The sequence below is a fragment of the Cupressus sempervirens genome, chromosome 1 (assembly GCF_028749045.1).
Source record: "Cupressus sempervirens isolate cs-2001-9-10 chromosome 1, ASM2874904v1, whole genome shotgun sequence".
In the NCBI taxonomy this organism is placed as follows: Eukaryota; Viridiplantae; Streptophyta; class Pinopsida; order Cupressales; family Cupressaceae; genus Cupressus; species Cupressus sempervirens.
Window position 1 is genome coordinate 619,430,017 of NC_143118.1, and position 19,316 is coordinate 619,449,332.

General features: G+C 36.0%; 1 protein-coding gene across 4 annotated transcripts in view; it reads left to right on the plus strand.

The window, feature by feature from the left end:
* The first annotated feature begins 663 nt into the window (after window positions 1-663).
* Window positions 664-19,316, plus strand: part of RRP41 (3'-5'-exoribonuclease family protein) — a 196,411-nt gene continuing 177,758 nt past the window's right edge. The window contains exons 1-4 of one of the 4 annotated variants that reach the window (XM_089832721.1): window positions 664-1,243; window positions 1,888-1,943; window positions 2,033-2,079; window positions 2,163-2,223. In XM_089832721.1, the coding sequence (XP_089688847.1) occupies window positions 1,890-1,943; window positions 2,033-2,079; window positions 2,163-2,223 (162 nt within the window). In that variant the 5' untranslated portion in view covers window positions 664-1,243; window positions 1,888-1,889. The remainder of the gene's footprint in view (window positions 1,244-1,887; window positions 1,944-2,032; window positions 2,080-2,162; window positions 2,224-19,316) is intronic. The other 3 variants (XM_089832727.1, XM_089832736.1, XM_089832747.1) reach the window with 3 other exon arrangements.

A 19,316-nucleotide genomic window follows, 5' to 3' on the forward strand; every position in this document is an offset into this window, starting at 1 on the left:
TTCTATTAGTCTATTGGTTGTATTAGGGGTTGATAGGTCTATCATTTGGTGAAATGACAACCCTCACCTTTCTAACAATTGGATTTAGAGCTTGGTCACAAGTTCGAATTCTATAGGCCATGATGAGAGATGTTGGGAGGGGATCGCTGGCAGTAGGCTAGCGTCCCTCGTGGGGTTCATGATCAAACATTAACATGTCAATCTTTGGGTGCAACGACAACCCCGACCTTTCTAATATTACTGTGCTACTTAAGATATGTTTTCTCAATTGAGGAATGATTACTTCACTCTATTGGATGTATTTTTTGATGATTTAGATGTATATTTTATTTTGTTTAAGAAAATGCTTTTATTGCTTTACATTTCGTTTCTATGCCCTTTTTGTATTCATAGCTCTATCTTTTAACATAAGTGCAAGATGTAATGCTTAGGCTATCTAGAGATCCCAACCAGAGACATAACTTGAAATTACCCTTTAACTATTTTATTCCCATAAATTAATTTCAATGCTTGAAATATACAATTTCAACATAATTTTAAGCTTTTAAAATTTAAGTTTCAACATGATTTTAAGCTTTTCAATTTTAAGTTACGATTTGTCAATTAAAAATTAAATAATTTTATAGATTAGTAAGGTGGTCTAATCGCTTCCTTCTAAATTTTAAATCATGAATGGATTATCAATTATTGAGAAAAATGCTTTTGAAATAAATTTTACAGATACGAAATACCCAATTGAACCTAATACAGGGAGTTTGCAGAATGAAATAGGTTCAATTAAACTATTAACAGAGCTGATTTTGGTTAAAATCTGTGAAAGCTTGCTGTTTACTCCGAGCGCCTCAGCCAGGAGGAAGATTATGGATTAATATAAATGCCGCCATCTCTCGATGATACAATTTTGATCTTTAAAGGGGTTATGGATATCTGAAAAGTCGCAGAAAGGACGTTGGCGAGCTCGGAAGTCAGACGCAGGCACCAGAGGAGTCATTTTCTGTTTAAAGAACTCCGGTTGGCGTGAAAGCTCGAGTAAGTGCTGCACGACCTATTTAGTGATTGAGACACCTGTTGGTTTCACAAGAAGTGCTCGCGACTGTTTTTCAGGGAGTCTGCGGAGCTTCCAGGGCGACTTTAGTAGTTTGGCGTGAGATAGAGGCGAGCTAGAGCTGCTTGGTGCGTTATCCAAGCTATTTTGTAGGCGTCCAATATCAAAAGCTGTGTTCGTTAGGGTTGAGCTTTCCAGGTCAGGAATAATGGAGTGTTAGAATTTGCTTATATCAGAGGCATTGATATCATAAGGAATTCTTTGCATCTGAAGATCAATGTAGATCAGTTCAATAATATAATATGTTAGAGTACCTGTAATTTCTTGGTGACTTGCGAATATTGGTAATCGTGGTGAACCCAATTCGTTAATGCAATGCCTCAAATTTATATATAAAGCAAGTTCTTTCAGTCCGTCAAGTGAGAAATTTTCTATGATGATTGCAAGTAAAACGTTTGACGGAATGTTTGAAAGGTTAAAATATTGCATATGAGTGGGTAAAATTTTTGGTAGGGTTTTTTTTATCTTGTTGGTATTTGACACTGATTAAAAATAATATATAATATCTTTAAGGTTATATTTGTGCCTTTCACAAACTGATCAACTCATAATCTTACTTTATAATTTTAATCCATTTTTATTGGTTAATAGTTTTACATTTTTATTTCTCAGTTGTTGTTTGGATCTTATAGTTCACGATGAATAAAAGTAAATATCATAAGCTATGTTAGTTACAATATTGTTTGTTTAATACCTAAAAAAAATCTTAAACCTCTGGATAAATCTCCATCAGTATTACTTGTTTATTGCGCATTGAGACATCTCGTTTATGGAACATTCAGACATGGAGTACATTAGTCCGGAGGGCCTGCGTCTAGATGGGCGTCGTCCATTAGAAGTAAGCAAATGATCTCTTATTTTGCCCTTCTGTTGGAACTAGTGATGTTCTGCTCATACTTAATGTATTTTTTGTTTCCATCATTGCAGATGCGCCAATTGCATGCACAAGTTGGAGTTGTTGACAAAGCAGATGGGTAGGTTACTATGGAGGTTAGTTATGTTTATATCTATATTGGTGGGGGAGCCTAATGTTTAACATGTTATTATGCTGATGCAGGTCTGCAATTTTTGAAATGGGGAATACTAAAGTCATGGCAGTGGTATATGGGCCTCGTGAGGTGATGAAATGAATGACAAACTCGTTTCTTATTTCTGTTTACATCTGAGTCGATAATTGAAGGACAGCAAAGGATAATTGTAAATTTGAGAATTTGTCTTATTTTTTGGGTGCCATAAATTTTTATTTATCTGCTCCCTAAAAATGTCACCTATCTATTAGTCAGAATAATTCGTATGACTGAGGTTGAGGCGAATTAAATAATGAGCCATTCTGCCCTTTCACTTTTGAGTTAATGCTGTCATTATGGGCCAGTGGAAAACAATGGCTTTGTATTAGGACTAAATTTATAGATTCGTGTAACAGTCAATAAATGGTATGTGGTATCAACTAGAGTTCCCGGACTTACCCAAACTTGGTGAGTCACAAGGGCAAAGTCCTAGGGACCCAGACAAGTCTGGTCAGCGACTCACCATGACTTGCCTATTACAAAGCAATTGGTAATATACTTGCTTGTTATCAACAGAGACCGAGAAGTCTATATATACAAAATAATAAAGCGATGTTTCCTTAGCAAACACTCATAAACAATAGAAATATTCTATTATAACTAAAAGAAAGCTAAAAAAGCTAACATATAACTACAACTAATTAAATATTAGAAACATTCTAATATTTACAATAGATTACAAATAGATTACCATTAACCAATAATAGACGATTATCTATTATCGTAATACCCTCCCTTAATGGTTAATCTATCCACAACACCAAGCTGTCCTCTGAATTTGACAAAATTATTAGGACCAAGAGGCTTGGTGAGAATGTTTGCAGTCTGATCTGTGGTAGGAACATACTGCAAATCTATTGTCCCATCTTCAAACAACTGTCGTATGTAGTGACAGTGAACAGCTGCATGCTTGGTTTGTTCATGGAAGACTGGATTTTGGGCTAACTTGATAATGCCTTTGTTAGCAACAAATAGAGTAGTTGGTCCTATTGGTGACATCTACATATCCCCAATCATCCGACGAAGTCAAACAACTTAACATCTTGCCTGAACAACCTCTTTGTATTCGACCTCGGTAGAGGAGAGAGAAACTGCCTGTTGCTTCTTATTGGTCCCTCTGACGACAACGGATCCCAAACTGAACACATATCTACAAGTTGACTTTTTATTGTCAATAGAGCTTGACCAATCTAAGTCTGTGAACCCACTGAGTCTAGGATTAGAACTTTGAGAGTAAAGAAGTCCATACTTTGAAATGCCCTTCACATAACAAAGCACATGCTTGGCAGCCATCCAATGAACAACTTTGGGAGCTGTCATAAAGCCTGAGATATAGCTGATTGCGAAGCTGATGTCAGATCTAGTAGCAGAGAGGTAGATGTGGCTGCCTTATAGTTGCTTGTATGTAGTATCATCAACGGAAGGAGAATTAGACTTCCTAATAACTTGAGACCTTTCTTCGTGGGTGTAGATGTAGGCTTGCAATCTTGCATACAAAATTTGTCTAATAGAGCCTTGGCATATTTGGATTGAGAGATGGATGTACCAAAAGACTGTTGCCAAACTTCAACACTTAGGCAATAATACATGAGCCCAAGGTTAGTCATATCAAAAGACTGGCATAAATTCTATTGGATTCCCTAAATCGAAGATGCTGAACTGCCAGTGATGATCAAATCATCCACAAATAATTAGAAGGATGATGTCACTGTCAGTAGTCTTGATGTACAAATTTGAGTTTGAAGAATTCCTCTTGAAGCCTTGATCATCGAGTTACTTATCAATTTTTATGTACCATGCCCTAGGGGCTTGCTTCAAGCCATAGAGAGCTTTTACCAATCTGATAACCTGGTGGTCTTTACCAGCAACCTTGAAACTAGGAGGCTGCATCATCCAAACCTCTTCATGGAAATCATGGTGCAGGAACACCTATTCATTGGATGTCTCATGGATAAATTCATATTTTTCATTATCTTTAATATGGTTTCAATATTATGCAAGGACCTAAATACCATTTGAAGTTCATTCAAATTATTTTGTAAGGCTATAAAAGCCATTAAAATCATAGTGAACTATAAGGTCCTGAAAAAGTAGAGTATGGTAAAACCACTCAAATGTATAAAAGTAAAGTGGAACTGATATATTTTAAGTCTTAAAGTCATTTTAATCATATTTTAAATGTTTAGGGAAAGTTTGAAGTCATTTGGATAATAACTCTAAAAGTTGTTCAAAAGTTGTCAAAATTGTAATGACAACTTTTACAACTTGGTGACAACTTTTGAAAAGTTGGGTTAAAGATGTTAATGGGTAGTTATAGGTTGGTTGGAGAGTTTAACATGATTTCAAATTATATATATTTGGTCTCCAAAACACAAATTGTAAGTTGGAGAAGTTGGAGGAAGGATTTAGAATGGAAGAAAACTTATTTTGATGTTGTATATTTCAGTTTTCTGGTTATTTTTTCCTGCAATTTCTTTGATGTTTTGGTTTTTACGAACTCATTTTGAATGATACAAACCTAAAACTTATATTTTCAAAAAACTATATGAGTTGGCTTTGATTTGGTTTTGGTTTGGATGATTTTCAGTATGTTTGGAATACGTTATGACTATTTTGGTGAAGACTGGTAAGTTTCTATCATAATATGAACAATTTTGAGGAAATTGCAATAATTTTTATTTCCTTGCTTGGATTTGGATACAACTTGGGGAATATGTTGTTAATTCACTTTTATTGAATGTCACAAAAGTAATTGGTTTACTTATTTCATTTTTGAAAGTTACAAATAATTGATTAAGGGTTTTAAATTCTGCTCTTGTTGAGAGATTCTTGCATTCATTTGAATGGTTGGAAAAGATTATAAATGTGAATCCCAACCTAAGAATTATGTGGAATAATATATTTGAAGTTTATGATTGATTCTATGTATCCATTCCTTGGTACTTTCTTTGTAATCCAAGCCTAATTAGGCCTATTAGGTTTGTGAACAAGGTAAGAATTAAGGAATGCTGGAGTGGAGTTGGTTCTACAACTTTGAAATTTTGTGGAAGGCCCATAAAGCACACTTTTGTTGTGCTCTCTGCATTAGATCACCATTCAGGAAAGCACTGTTGACATCCATGTGATGGGACATTCCAACCAAACTGTGCTGCCATGGCTAGGACTAATCTGATTGTGCTCATCTTTGCAATAGGAGCAAAGGTCTCCTCATAATCAATGCCCTGACGTTGAGAAAAGCCCTTCGCAACTAAATGAGCTTTGTACTTATCCAAAGTACCATTAGATTTTGTAAACCCATTTGCAGCCAATGGGTTTCTTCCCTGGTGGAAGATCAAAAAGGACCCAAGTGTTATTCTTCAGCCAGCTCTAGTGTTCAGATGTCATGGCCTGTTCCCACTCTGGAATTCCTTTAGGCTCAGAATATGTTTGAGGTTCAAACACACTATGAATGTTGGCCATGAGAGCAAAATTAACAAATTCTGTAGGTTTGCTCTTTTTTCGAGCAGTTCTCCCATCAATGAGCTCATTATCATGAAGATCAACAAGTGTCTTAGCCCACCACTTAGGCCAGAGAGGAGAATGACCAACATTAGTATCAAGAGATGCTTGGTGATCAGGTTCCTCATTAGAAGAATCTGGATCAAACTCAGGGGAGGCATCTACAAATCTGGGTGATCCTACAGGAGAAGCTGGAGGTGTTTGTACAGGGATCACTGGTATAACTGGAGCTGCAGGAGCTACTAGAGCTACTAGAGCCCTCCAATTAGGTGGACGTAATGGAAGCCTAACTTTCAAATCATGACCTTCATAGGTTGGTTTGCTAGATTAGGAACAGGAGAAACATGCATGAAAGGTCCTCGCTGCTCATCAAAGACTACATCACAACTGTAGATGAGACATGATGTCTCAACATCGATTAGGCGGTAGGCTTTGTGAAAAGACCATTGTATCCAACAAGCATGAGTTTCTGACTCTTGGCATCCAACTTGGTGCGTGAGGCATCAGGGATCCAAACAAAAACGAGCAAGCCAAAAACCTTTAGGTGACTGATTTTGGGCTCGCGATCTGAACAGGTGAGCATGGAGCGATGTTCGCTTATCCATGATAATAGAAAACATAGAGTTCTTCAAAAAGAAAGCTCTCCTTTTGTTAGAGGTCTCATGAAGATTCTTGTCATATGACCATGTAGTTGTCTTGCCGGATCAAATTTGAGAGAGTTGATCATTAGCCATGGAATCATTTGAGAAGCATCACCGCCTCTCAGTTATTCAGATTCCATGTATCTTGATCAGTACCAAGAGCAGTTAGATGCTTTGTAACCCCAAGAACAGTTTGATGAATATTCCAATATTCAATGATTGCTATGATCCTTTGCATCCAAGTACCATAATTTCGACCTTTGAATTTGGAGTTGTGCTCGAGAAGAATGTTAGTTAGAGATGCCATGGCACATTTTTCAATGAAAAAATGTGAAAATCTATGAAAGCACATTTATCGAGGCAAAAAAATGGAAGACCCAGAAATTTTGAAGGATGACCCAGAAGAGAGCTTGAAAATCTCAGAAAGAATATGTTAGTTTCTAGATCCACTAGCTTGAAAATTGAGGCACACAAATCGGGGCACCCAAAAAAATTTGACTTCAAGCAAATTGAGCTCTCGAAAAACCCATCAAGACTTTGGAATTAATTTTTTTCCTAAGCTCGAAAATTAGGGTTTCGAAGAAAACCCTTGCTGGCAGCAATGGAGGCAAAAAATTGCGGAAAAAGATGATTTTAGGCAGAAAAATGGCCGATTTCTTCTACAAAGAATGGTTTCCTGCTAAAACGTCACAAATTATGAAGAAAACGACACCAAAAAGTGGTGTTACAGGCATGTTTTTGAAGAAAAATGACAAAAAATGTGGTGGTAAAAAATGTCTTAAAAAATGCAGGCGTTTGCTTTAGATCACGATCATGGAAAAATGACAGCCTTTGCTGTGTATAGGCGTGATTTGTTCTTCAAAAATAAAGCCAGACAAACCTTAGTTCGAAGCAAATATTCCAGACAAATAATTTCAAAAATAGCTTCTGATAATTTCGGAAAGGAAATTATTATCTTTGAAAAATTAAAAAAACCCTTGCTTTGATACCATATTACGAAGTAAAAATACTTGCTTGTTATTAACAAAGACCGAGAGGTCTATATATACAAAGGAATAATGCGATGTTTCCTTAGGAAATGATCGTAAAGAATAAAAACATTCTATTCTAGCTAAAAGAAAGCTAAAAAAGCTAACAGATAACTACAACTAACGAAATATTAGAAACATTCTAATATTTTCAATAGATTACAAATAGATTACCATTAGCCAATACTAGACAATTGTCTATCATCTTAATATTGCTGAATTACAAGTCACAACATGACTTGTTGGTGCAGTTGTAGATCAACTCCCCCGTGTCCTATACAAAGAGGGGTTGCAGCCAATACCCAAGACAAATTATAACTTGCAAGATTAACTTAAAAGACCAGTGAAAGAAATGCTACACACACACACATATAGTTGATGTTATCAGATAATTTAGAATTCAGCAAGCACAAAGGGATGACACGAAAATGAGATGCCACATACAAGAAAACACAAATACAAACTTAAAAACAAAATTTAGATTCTATTATAGTTCAACTCTTGTTTACATACATCCTTTGGAGGGATTTACTCACTATTCTCTGGCTCCTAAGCTACTCTTCTAGTACTCAACCTCCTCTGCACTGTGGAGTCTCCTTAAAAACTAACTTACAAAAATACACATTAGATATTTAAGATGGCATACTAATCTGAGCGCCCAAACAAACTTGAAATTCAAAATTGGGAGCCTAAGTCTAGATACTTCAGAATTTCAAAATCTTGCATTAAATGCTTCAACTACCACTAACAATTCCTATGCGCTCGTTGACACAACGTTTGATAGACATAAAACATGGGTTAACACAACATTAACCAATATAGTCAAAACTACATCAACCGGTTAACATGTCATCGAGGATGCTCCTTGTTGGTAAACAGATTTGTCCTTCAAAAAGAAATACAAAATATGACTCAAATGTCCAAATGGAAGAACAAATGCTACTAACAGTAGGACGAGTCATCATTGATTGATAACTCTTTTTTGAATTGAGAGGTACAACTCCTTCCTAGAAAGATTTACAATGAATTAAATAGCTGGTTATGTCTTTTACCAGAAGACAAAAAGGCTTTCTAACATTAACCCATCACTATGAGATGAATGCGATTATAAGATTTACACTCTGTTCGATGAGAGAAAAACTAGAAAACAGTCGCAAGACTATCTACTAAGTCTTTCACATTATAGAGGAAATTAAAGGAATTGCATGACTTAAACTGGAAATTACAGGTTTGTCGATCAACTGATTTACAAACACATACATACTTGACGTAATGCTGTAGGACTGTATTCCAGAATAGGAAAGAAACAATCACATGATTGATTTCAATCAGAAAAATAAATATTCAGACCTCAATATCTGGCATGCAAATATTCCTCTTTATTTCAAGAAAACATAACCAATAATTATAAGATCATTTTGTCCTTACCAATACATTCAAGTTGCAGAAAAACAAACTATTTCCGCATTCTCTCTGCTACAATCAGCACACAAAAAAATTCCCTCTTTCCTATAGCTACAAGACTCTTCCCTTCCCCACCTCCCCCCCCCCCCCCCCCCACCCCACCCCAAAAAAAAAAAGAGCCCTACTCGTTAAATCTCTTACAATGTATAATGTCTTGCTTAGTTGTTGTAACCGATTCTTGGAAACTGACTCTTTTTCTCTTCTCTTCTCTTCTTTCTTATTTGGTAAATCTTGTTTTTAGTCATTAATGCTTACAAACACCATACAATAATTTGAAAAATAGATACCACAACTAAATCTTATGGATCAATATCAAATGGGGCTTCAACTTAGTACCACCACATGAAACTCAAGTGATACCTGGAGATTAACAACAATTGCGACTTGATGGCTTCATAAGTATATGACCGATCACAAACATATCAGGTTCCTCCATTTTAATTTTAATGATGCATGAATCTCTCGAGAGGCTCACACACTCATTCCTTCTATTTTAACTAGTGCTCTCTTTGTTATTCAAACCTAAATCTGTTGTCATGTTTATCATCTTTCGATCCAACACTCAATAGTGGACATCTTTCATTTTAGTCAGAGATGAGTCTATAGTATGAGGCGCTTGATTTTGATTCCTCCATAAACACAGAAAGCACCAACAGGACCATGGCTTTGCCCCCTCTTCTTACTGACTAACAATACTTTGCTTTTGATTTCTCATGCCTAGGCATTTGGTCAAACTTTCCATTGACACCCTTTAGTTTCTAATAATGCATAAATATATCTACTGGAGGCACAACTTGCAACCGTCGCGCGAGCGGGTTTGGGGTGAATCACCTTTGCTATCTTCATAATTTCCTTTCTCATGTTATTGGCAACATCTACTAGTCTCTTTGACAACTTGTAGTTCACATTTCGGGGCCGAATGCATGACTTGTTTCTTTTTCTCCGATGCACATTTATTGGCATTTGGTCAAATAATTTGATGCATTGCCCATGCGTTGGCTTTGGAACTGAATATGATCTTATTATGTTTATGAAAGAAGAATTTGAGCATCTCACATCTTGCATTGCCCGAATAAAGACCTTAATGTGCCCGTGTGTCATTGGGCAATGGACATTAATACTTTATTGACAATTTGTCAAATAGTTGATGTACGTTTGTGGTTACTTATTTGCCTTCACAATAATTCTATATTTGGTGGCTTGGTTTTGAGATGCCCATAGTGGCTCTGTATCTTATTAAGGATTCATTGCCATGAAGAGTCTTTGTGAACTAAGCACATCAATTGTTGTGATAAAAGTCTCGTGTTGTTGTGGGTAGGACTCGATTGTGATGTATTTCAACCAGCATTGGGTTCAAAATTCCCTACCTTGAACATAGATTATGTACAGGTTTAAAATTCATTGGCATTTGGTCAAATAATTCAATGCATTGCCCATGCGTTGGCTTTGGAACTAAATCTGATCTTATTATGTTTATGAAAGAAGACTTTGAGCATCTCACATCTTGCATTGCCTGAATGAAGACCTTAATGTGCCTGTGTGTCATCGGGTAATGGACATTAATACTTTATTGACAATTTGTCGAACAATTGATGTACGTTTGCAGTTACTTATTTGCCTTAACAATAATTCTATATTTGGTGGCTTGGTTCTGAGATGCCCTTAGTGGCTCTATATCTTATTAGGGATTCATTGCCATGAAGAGTCTTTGTGAACTAAGCACATCCACTGTTGTGATAAAAGTCTTGTGTTGTTGTGGGTAGGACTCGATTCTAATGTATTTCAACCAGCATCGAGTCTGAAATACCCTACATCGAACATAGATTATATACAGGTTTAACCTTTATTACATTGGAATATCAGATCAAATACATAAGGACCTTTATGTGTTGTGCTTTAGTTCGAGCTCCTTTATCTTTTACATTCAAACATTGCGCGATTTTCTCATGAGCAACATACACCATTTAGTGAATAGCAATGCTACTTTCTCCTATTGAATAGTCTATGGGCTCCATTGAGTCAGTTAGATCAACCACTTAGGGAGGGAGATATTAATTGGCAGTATGAGGAATAAACCAATATTTTATAAACATTGCTAGAAATGCTCATATATTTATATATTCTTTTCTCCAATTTCCTCTATTACATTTAACCGCTTTGTAAATGTGGCGTTGGGCAATAATGATGACTTTAGACATAGCTTCACCGAAACTGATATTTTGGAACATTCTTGAAAACAATATTACATAAAGTTCATGTATACACACTTCTCATATTTATCGGAATGATGCTTTTGGTATATGCAATTTGATCTACTTCTGAAAACTTCACCATGACTTCCTTCTAAGGTCCACGACATTCTGAAAGTTTATAAATAGGTATTACTATCCTTTCAGGGAGCTTTTATAGATGAAGCTTTTCCCATCGGACCTATATTTATTGAGCCTATTGAACTATATTGAGTTGGTTCGAACCATGCTAAGCCTTGGATTTGATCTTGCGCTTTGAACTTGTACATTTGCTTTTGAATTTGGAGTATTTGGCTTTGAATTGTGAACTTTGAACTTTGAGGTTCAAGATTCAAGTTTAATACCACTTGCCGATATTGTCTTTTCACAAAACACAAGCTTCACAACAACATTAGTAACAAAACTTATATGGATATTGAGAAAATGGGGTGGATTCTTCCCTTAGGCTTAGTTTTTGAAAGTCTAAAACTTGGGCGCCAAAGGCAAGCCAACACTCCTGCGTAACTCGCCATGGGTAATTTTTTTTTTCATGGGCATAAAGCTCATGAACATTCCTTGATGGGACCTCAATCCCGAACTTCTCCAATTTTGAAGTGTTGACCCAAGAAGCTTCATCATTTGCATGGTTCTTCCAACGAACAAGATACTCCTGATACTCTTTTCCCTGCATCTTCCTTGTTATGCATGAATCAGTAATCTGCTCAATGCCTTCAGTTCTTTTCTTCGACAACTAATGTGCCCATTTCGATGCATCTAGCGAATCATTGTTAATGTTGTAGCTTCAGTCATATTGAATTAACGTAGAGACAATTCTTTTATGGTTAATAGTCAATCATCAATTAGACAAACCCTCTCATGTCTACTTATATATTTATAATATATAATATATATTATTATATATAATATATATTACTATATATAATATATTAATATTAATATTAATATTGTCTAATAAATGATTGATTAGTTTATTACCAAAGAGGCATGTCTCTTTTATGGATATTTATATATCCTTCAAATCTGCATTTGAAATACACAGAAATAAACGGTAGTGCTTAGTATATTTGCAGAGATCCTTTCACTTAACATAGTATTAGAGCAAGGTTGCAAATGAATAGAAAAGAAATGAAAAGGCTTTCATAGACAGTAAGAAATAGCCATGGAATAAATTCAACTCAACAATATAAGAAGTCAAATGCCAGGGAGGGAATAAGGAAGCAAGATGATAATTTTGTTCGTGTAATGGAAAAGAACTCTAAGCACTCACTGAATTGGAAATTGGAGAACATGCTCTTTCAACATTTTTATACACCATTAGTAGGATTATTGAACCATATCATAAGAACAACATTACATAAGAAACTCCACCATTCAATATAAGGAGTTACGAAATTCAGAAAAGAAATAACATTCAGAATAAATGCGGCATTTTTTCCCCTCATTGGTAATTGGATATATCAATACATTGTTGACATGAACATCATCTGCCGAAAATTCAATGGAGGGGTCACAATTGACATCAAATGTTTGATATATCTCTCTCGGTATTTCTGAAGGAAGATATCGTGTAACCATCATAATATGTTAAGGAGAACACAAAGGTTTTCAAAGTCACCATTCATGACACCCGTGCGATAAAAAAGACAAGAAGAAACATAGAAGACAAGAAAAAATTCCAGTGACTATTTCAGATGAAGGGGATATTGGCATTGACCATTAGCTAGCAAGACAATATTCCAAAGATCGATTCCTTTGTTCCATAATATATCCAAGTAGTGGAAGTATATTCCGGCATTCAAATCCGTAGGAAGACATTGCTATATCTTAGACCATAGAAAGGGAATATAGATTGAGTAAAATGAAAGATTATTCAAGCATTGTATGACAGATGATCATCCGTCATACAAAACGTACCACCGTATGGGTTTAACCTATACTAACAAAACATGAATCTTACACCTGAGCAGGCTCGAACTATGTAAAGGAAGAATCATTTGGGGGAATCGATGATTGATAAGAAGCTAGTGAAGGCTAATGGCACTTTCCTAAAATTATTGAATGGAGCTTAGTTATTATAGGAAACATCCATTATTACAAGACACGACTTAGGAATTGTATAAGGTAGATGGAATGAGTATTATAGAAGGTTGTAGCGAAAAATATATATGCAAGGAGTGCAAGAACAATTCTTTATCAGAGAATGATTTCATCTACAAAATTTGAGAGTTTGACTGTCCTTCTGGGTTTGAGTGTCAATCCCCCTTGTCGATGTGGATGAGTTAACTATGGATCTATCTTGGAGATCGAGCCTATTCATTGAGCTTTGCGAGACATATTTTTAGTGGTGCATATGTATAAATCATGTCTCTTGCAGCCCGATCCCATTGCATGTCCACTACACTTCCACTGTGGTCTATTTTTCCTCAACGATGACCTACCTCCCTTAGGGTGTATTGGAACTCTCATCACATCAAAATTATAATTACGCTAACTTATTACTCAACAACACTGATGAAAGAGGGAAGACAATACCTAACGAACAATGGCAAAAGATGGAAATTTTCTTACTGAAAGGATGTCAACAAATGATCAAATGAAGAAATAGGAGCTTAGATGAGATTCAACAACAAATACATGCGTAGGGTATAGATTTAATATACATGGTTGAGTTTGACAACATTTCACACCATTCTCAATACGATCACCATGAAGATAGTCTCAACGTCATAATAAGACCAACCCTTTCCTATAAGTGAAGAATACAAAATTGACATCGAGAGCTTCTTATATTATGAATACATGGCAATAGAGATATGAACCATTTGTCCAAGCCATGTTGATTAGCAAATCCATACAACTGAATCCATTCTACAACATCATAAATCTTTTCAATAGGGATAGATGATATGAAGGGCATGGACATACCAAGCGAACACAGGAGGAGAATCTCATTCAAAGGGAAGATCTTGGACGTCGCTACTTGAAATCAAAATCATATTTGAGCCATTAGATGTGTTTGGAAGTTCAAAACAATAACGACAACAAATTATACCGCTCCAGAAAAAAACAAGAAGAGATATAATATGTGCATAGTCTATATGGAAGGCAAGGAGATCATTACATTTGACTGTTTTTGTACATTGATTTGACATCACATTTATCCAATGTTTATATTGTAAAAGATCTATTGTGGTTGGTTATAGAATTATGAACACATGAACACCATCATATCCTCGGGTGTAAACTACTTGTAGAAAGAACATAATCAGATATTCATATTTGTGTAAGCAATTATGGCTAACCATGTTTTCCACATTGAAGAAAATCCTTTGACTCATAATGTTGAGCTATGAGAAGAAAGTCTTGAAAATGGGCCTGGAAGATTGTTGCTTGCACCACTAAATCTAGCAATACTCGTATCTCACCATTCAGCATTAGCATCCCGTTTAACCAGGGAACTATAAATTGGAGAAATAAGATGAATATGCTGTCAAAGTGATGGACAATAAACATGAATTATCAAGTTTTGAGATCTATTAAACAGAAAGAAGTTACCATATTTGATGTAATGCAAAAATCATTCAAACAATGTAAGAGTGAGAACTTTACATTAGGGGGGAAATAATAATCAATGTTTTGATTAAGTAAAAACAGGTTTTAAAGGACTCGAAACCTTTTAGATAAAACCAGAGTCTAGAGATAAATGAGAGAAGTAAACAACATAGAAAAGCAGCACAGGACAACATGAAACAAACCTCCAAAAAGAGCAGCCATGAGGTCACCCAAGACAAAGCTGGAAAAGACAGCAAAAGAACAGCAAAAAAACAGCAACTGACCAGCTAAGAAGTCTTTATCAGGTCAGCAGCCTGATTCGCCAGAATATGCATATTTTCAGCAACGGTCTTCACCTCATCCTTTTTACTGACATCCTCATTCTTCTTAGAATGAGCTTGAGTGCATTTGCTGGGGCCCTGAGTCTCTGTTATCGGAGGAGAGTCTTGCCTTTTTTCATGCTCAAGCCGCTTCAAGAGGTTACCCACATTATCAGCCATTTGTTTGAGCAACTTTTCCAAATTGCCCAGCTTAGCATCCATTTTAGACACCTTCCCCTAAATACCATTAATCGCTTTATCCAACACCCTGTGTTTTGCCTCAAGCTGTCGTATCTTATGCATAAGGTTTTTAACTCCTTCTGCATTCCCAATAACCTCCAAAAGTTTGTCTATATGTTGGCCAGGTGTATGCTCACCTTTGGCAGTTTTACTGACATGCTCCATTTCCTTGCCAAGCATCTGCATTTGTTGCTTGAGGAAGCCAATCTCCTTCAAGATTGTACCAGGGTTACCAAAAAGACCTTTGGATGACCCGAGCCCATCATCAATATTATCATCCAAATTTGGAAGATGCCCCTCTTCCCCAACCTCCTCATTTTCTGAATCCCCATTCTTCATAGTTTGTAACCTCTCCTCCTACCGCCTCAAAGACTTTCTTTTCCTTTCCAACCGGTGAGCCAGAGGCTCATCATCAGAAGGGGGAGAGGCCTGGTCATCTTGAAAGCCCTTAATATCCTTTCCTTTACCTCCACTCCTCTTATTATAGTGATCTCTCACTAATTTCTCCATGAAATCACTTTCTCGGTCAGAATCACAGTCAACACCCATCTTTTTCTTCTTTTTAGAACTACAACTAGAGCCCTTTTTCAAACTCCCCATAACCCCTTAGCTTCATCTTGGGTATCCGAATCATAACCCTTATCTGGGAGACTCCCTTTCGTATCACGGTCTGCCCCTTTCAAACTGCCCCTGGGTTTCACAATCTTCTTAAAACAATGTTACTTTCCACTTGAAGGAAGATGTTTCATTCTCAAATAATCTAAGAAGACATTTTTTGCATTGGAGTAATTTGTGTAGATAAGTATTCTTATTCTTGAGTATTACATTTAACCACTTATTGTAGTTTATCTTGTATTTGAAATTCTATATACACGACAAAATAATTATTTGCCTTGATCTTTTCCTTTGTCTTTGGAGATGTTCTTACAGGAAAGAAGGTTGGCACCTTATACATGCTACTAAATATTGTGCAGAACTCAATCTTATGATAAAAAAGTTGTGATTAGAATTCATTAGTCATCTGATGATCAGGCTTAATAAAGTGAGACTCTTAAAGCGAATATCCCTGATGATTGAGATTATGAGTATTCTTCCATTAAGAGAGAGCCTTACATTTCTTCAAGGCAACACAAGAGCTTAGAATACTGATCTTAAAAGGAGTCTAGAAATACATGTGGGTGAGTGCAAGATTTTGATGGGCCTACTCCTGTGTACATAATGAGGAAGTAATGACTTATCACTAGAAAGTTGGAAGATCGATATCAGACTCAGAGGGCGTCTGGCAGACATCCTTGGGCGAATAGAGCCTCTAAGGGAGTAATTAAAGGCCCTGACCTCTTAGGATCATTGTTCAAAGGGAGAAATTTAAGATGCAATCCCTTATGAATGATATCTTCTTTATGAGGGAGAAGTTCTAAGTGAAATTCCTTGTAATGCATTCTTATCTGTGAGAGAAATTCAAGTGAAAGCCCTTGTTCTACCCTTTGAATTGGTTCGTGGTGGTTACTATTTTGCATATGTGGATTATGTCTTAAGGTGACGATCTTAAATTGATATATGTATATTTGGAGGGGGTGCTATTGTAAGGTGACGATCTTATTAATAGCTTGACCTGTTATCACGATAGACTACATTAAGTTGCTGTCCTGGAGTGCCAGTAGTCATGATAATGAACATATCATGATCAAACTACATTAACTTATTGTCCTGGAGTGTTGGAGATCATGATAGTTGTCATGATAGAGTTCATGACATGTTGATTATTAGTTATCTGATCGACTTCCTTAAGTTGTTTTAGAGTGCCGAAATTCAGATAACTCATATCCTACTAGGATATAATATATTCTTTTGGTAGGCATCAAGGATGTTTTTGATGCTAGTGCACATACCAAAAGAATATAAGTATGATGAATATTATATGATTGATATTTCTTGTTGAATTATACTTCAGATTATATTGAAAGACAATGAATATATGTTGATATCCTTAAATATGCCATTCTAGGAATATCATACTGAGATGATATGTCTTCATATACTTGAGAGAGTGATGTATTCTATAACAATCCTCCCTAGCTAAGAGGGAGTGTTAATGTTGTAGCTTCAGTCAGATTGAATTAACGTAGATACAACTCTTTTATGGTTAATGGTCAATCATCAATTAGAAAAACCCTCTTATGTGTACTTATGTATTTATTATATATGTTATATATTATTATATATAATATATTAATACTAATATTGTCTTATAAATGATTGATTAGTTTATTACCAAAGATACATGTCTCTTCATGAGACATGTCTCTTCTATGGATATTTATATATCCTTCAAATCTGCATTTGGAATACATAGAAATAAACGACAATGCTTAGTACATTTGCAGAGATCCTTTCACTTAACAATCAGGAAGTGAATCTTGCTTTCTAATTGACTCACCTTCATAGTACTTGTACATATCTGCTACATTGAATATTGGTGAAATGTCTATCCCAACTGGAAGTTCAATCTCATAAGCATTCGATGAAAACTTGTGTTCAACCTTGCATGGGCCAAACTTCCTATTTTTCAGCTTGTTATAGGTCCCTTGTGGAAACCTTTCTTTATGCAAATGTGCCATAAGCAGCTCTTGAACATCAAATTCCTGTACTCATTAATGTTTGTTAGCATATTCCTTGTACTTCATGGTACTCTTTTCTAAAGCTCTTTTTACTTCCTTGTGCACTTCATGAATGTACTCTGCAAAATCTTCTGCTACAACACTCCTAGTCAAATCAGCACTACCTCTCAACTCATCAACTACTCTTGGGTTGTAGCCATACACCACTTGGAATGGACTCTTCCGTAAACTTTGGTTAACAGAGTTTTTATAAGTAAATTCTTCTTGTGCCAATATCAAATCCTATTGAGTTGGTTTGTCTCCCACCAAGCATCTTAAGAGATTACCCAAGCTTCAGTTTACAACTTCCGTTTGACCATCAGTTTGAGGACGGTATGCTGAACTAAATTCCAACCATGTTCCCATCTTCTTCCGCAAAGCATGTCAAAAATGTCCAACAAATTTTGTATCCCGTTCTGAAATAATACTTTTTGACAAACCATGCAACCGAACTACATCCTTGAAGAGCAACAAAGCTATATGGGAATCATCACTACACTTTTGGCATGGCATAAAATGAGTCATTTTAAAAAATCTACCCACTACAACAAAGATAGAGTCATTACCTCTTTGTGTCTGAGGTAGCCCCAAAACAAAATCCATGCCAATGCACTCCCATGGCTTATCCGGTATCGTTAGTGGCTGATATAATCCGGTATTTTATTTTACTCCTTTGGCATTTTGGCATATCCGACAATTTTGCACCATTCTTTTCACATCTGCATTCATCCCTTTGCCAAAAGTAACATTCACTCAATTGTGCTAATGTCTTGTCTACTCTAAAATGTCCACCTGAACCTCCACTGTGTTTTCTTTTATCAAGTTCTCCCTCATTGAACCTCTAGTAACTCATTGAACCTCTAGGAATGCATAACTTCTTCCCTTTGAATAGTAAATTTTCTTGTATGAAATACTTCAACCATGGAGTTCTATCAACCCGAACTGGGTTCTTGCATGCTGCCCAAGCTTCCTTAAAATCTGCATCTCCTTCATATAACTCTCAGATACGATCAAGACCAACAACACTTATTCTCAATTCTTTTAGCAACAAACACCTTCTACTCAATGCATCTACCACTCTATTTGATTTTCCATGTTTATGTTTCAAAACCAAATGAATTTTTTGAATGAACTCCACCAATTTCACATGCCTTTGACTCAACTTACCTTGGCTATTAATGAATTACAATGCATTGTGATCCATGTATAGCACAAACTGTTTTGGTAGCAAGTAATATTTCCACTTCTTGAGCACTTGCACAATTGTGCAGAACTCTTGATCATACATGGAGTATTTTCTCTTTGCCTCATTGAGCTTCTCGCTGAATTAAGCTATGAGCCTTCCTTCTTGACTTAGGACTCCCCCTACTGCTGTCCCGTTTGCATCACAATCAACCTAAAATACTTTTTCAGAATCAGGTAGTGCTAGCACAGGCTGCTCTGTCACCTTCTCCTTCAAAATATTGAAACTCCTTTCGACTGCTGTTGTCCAAAC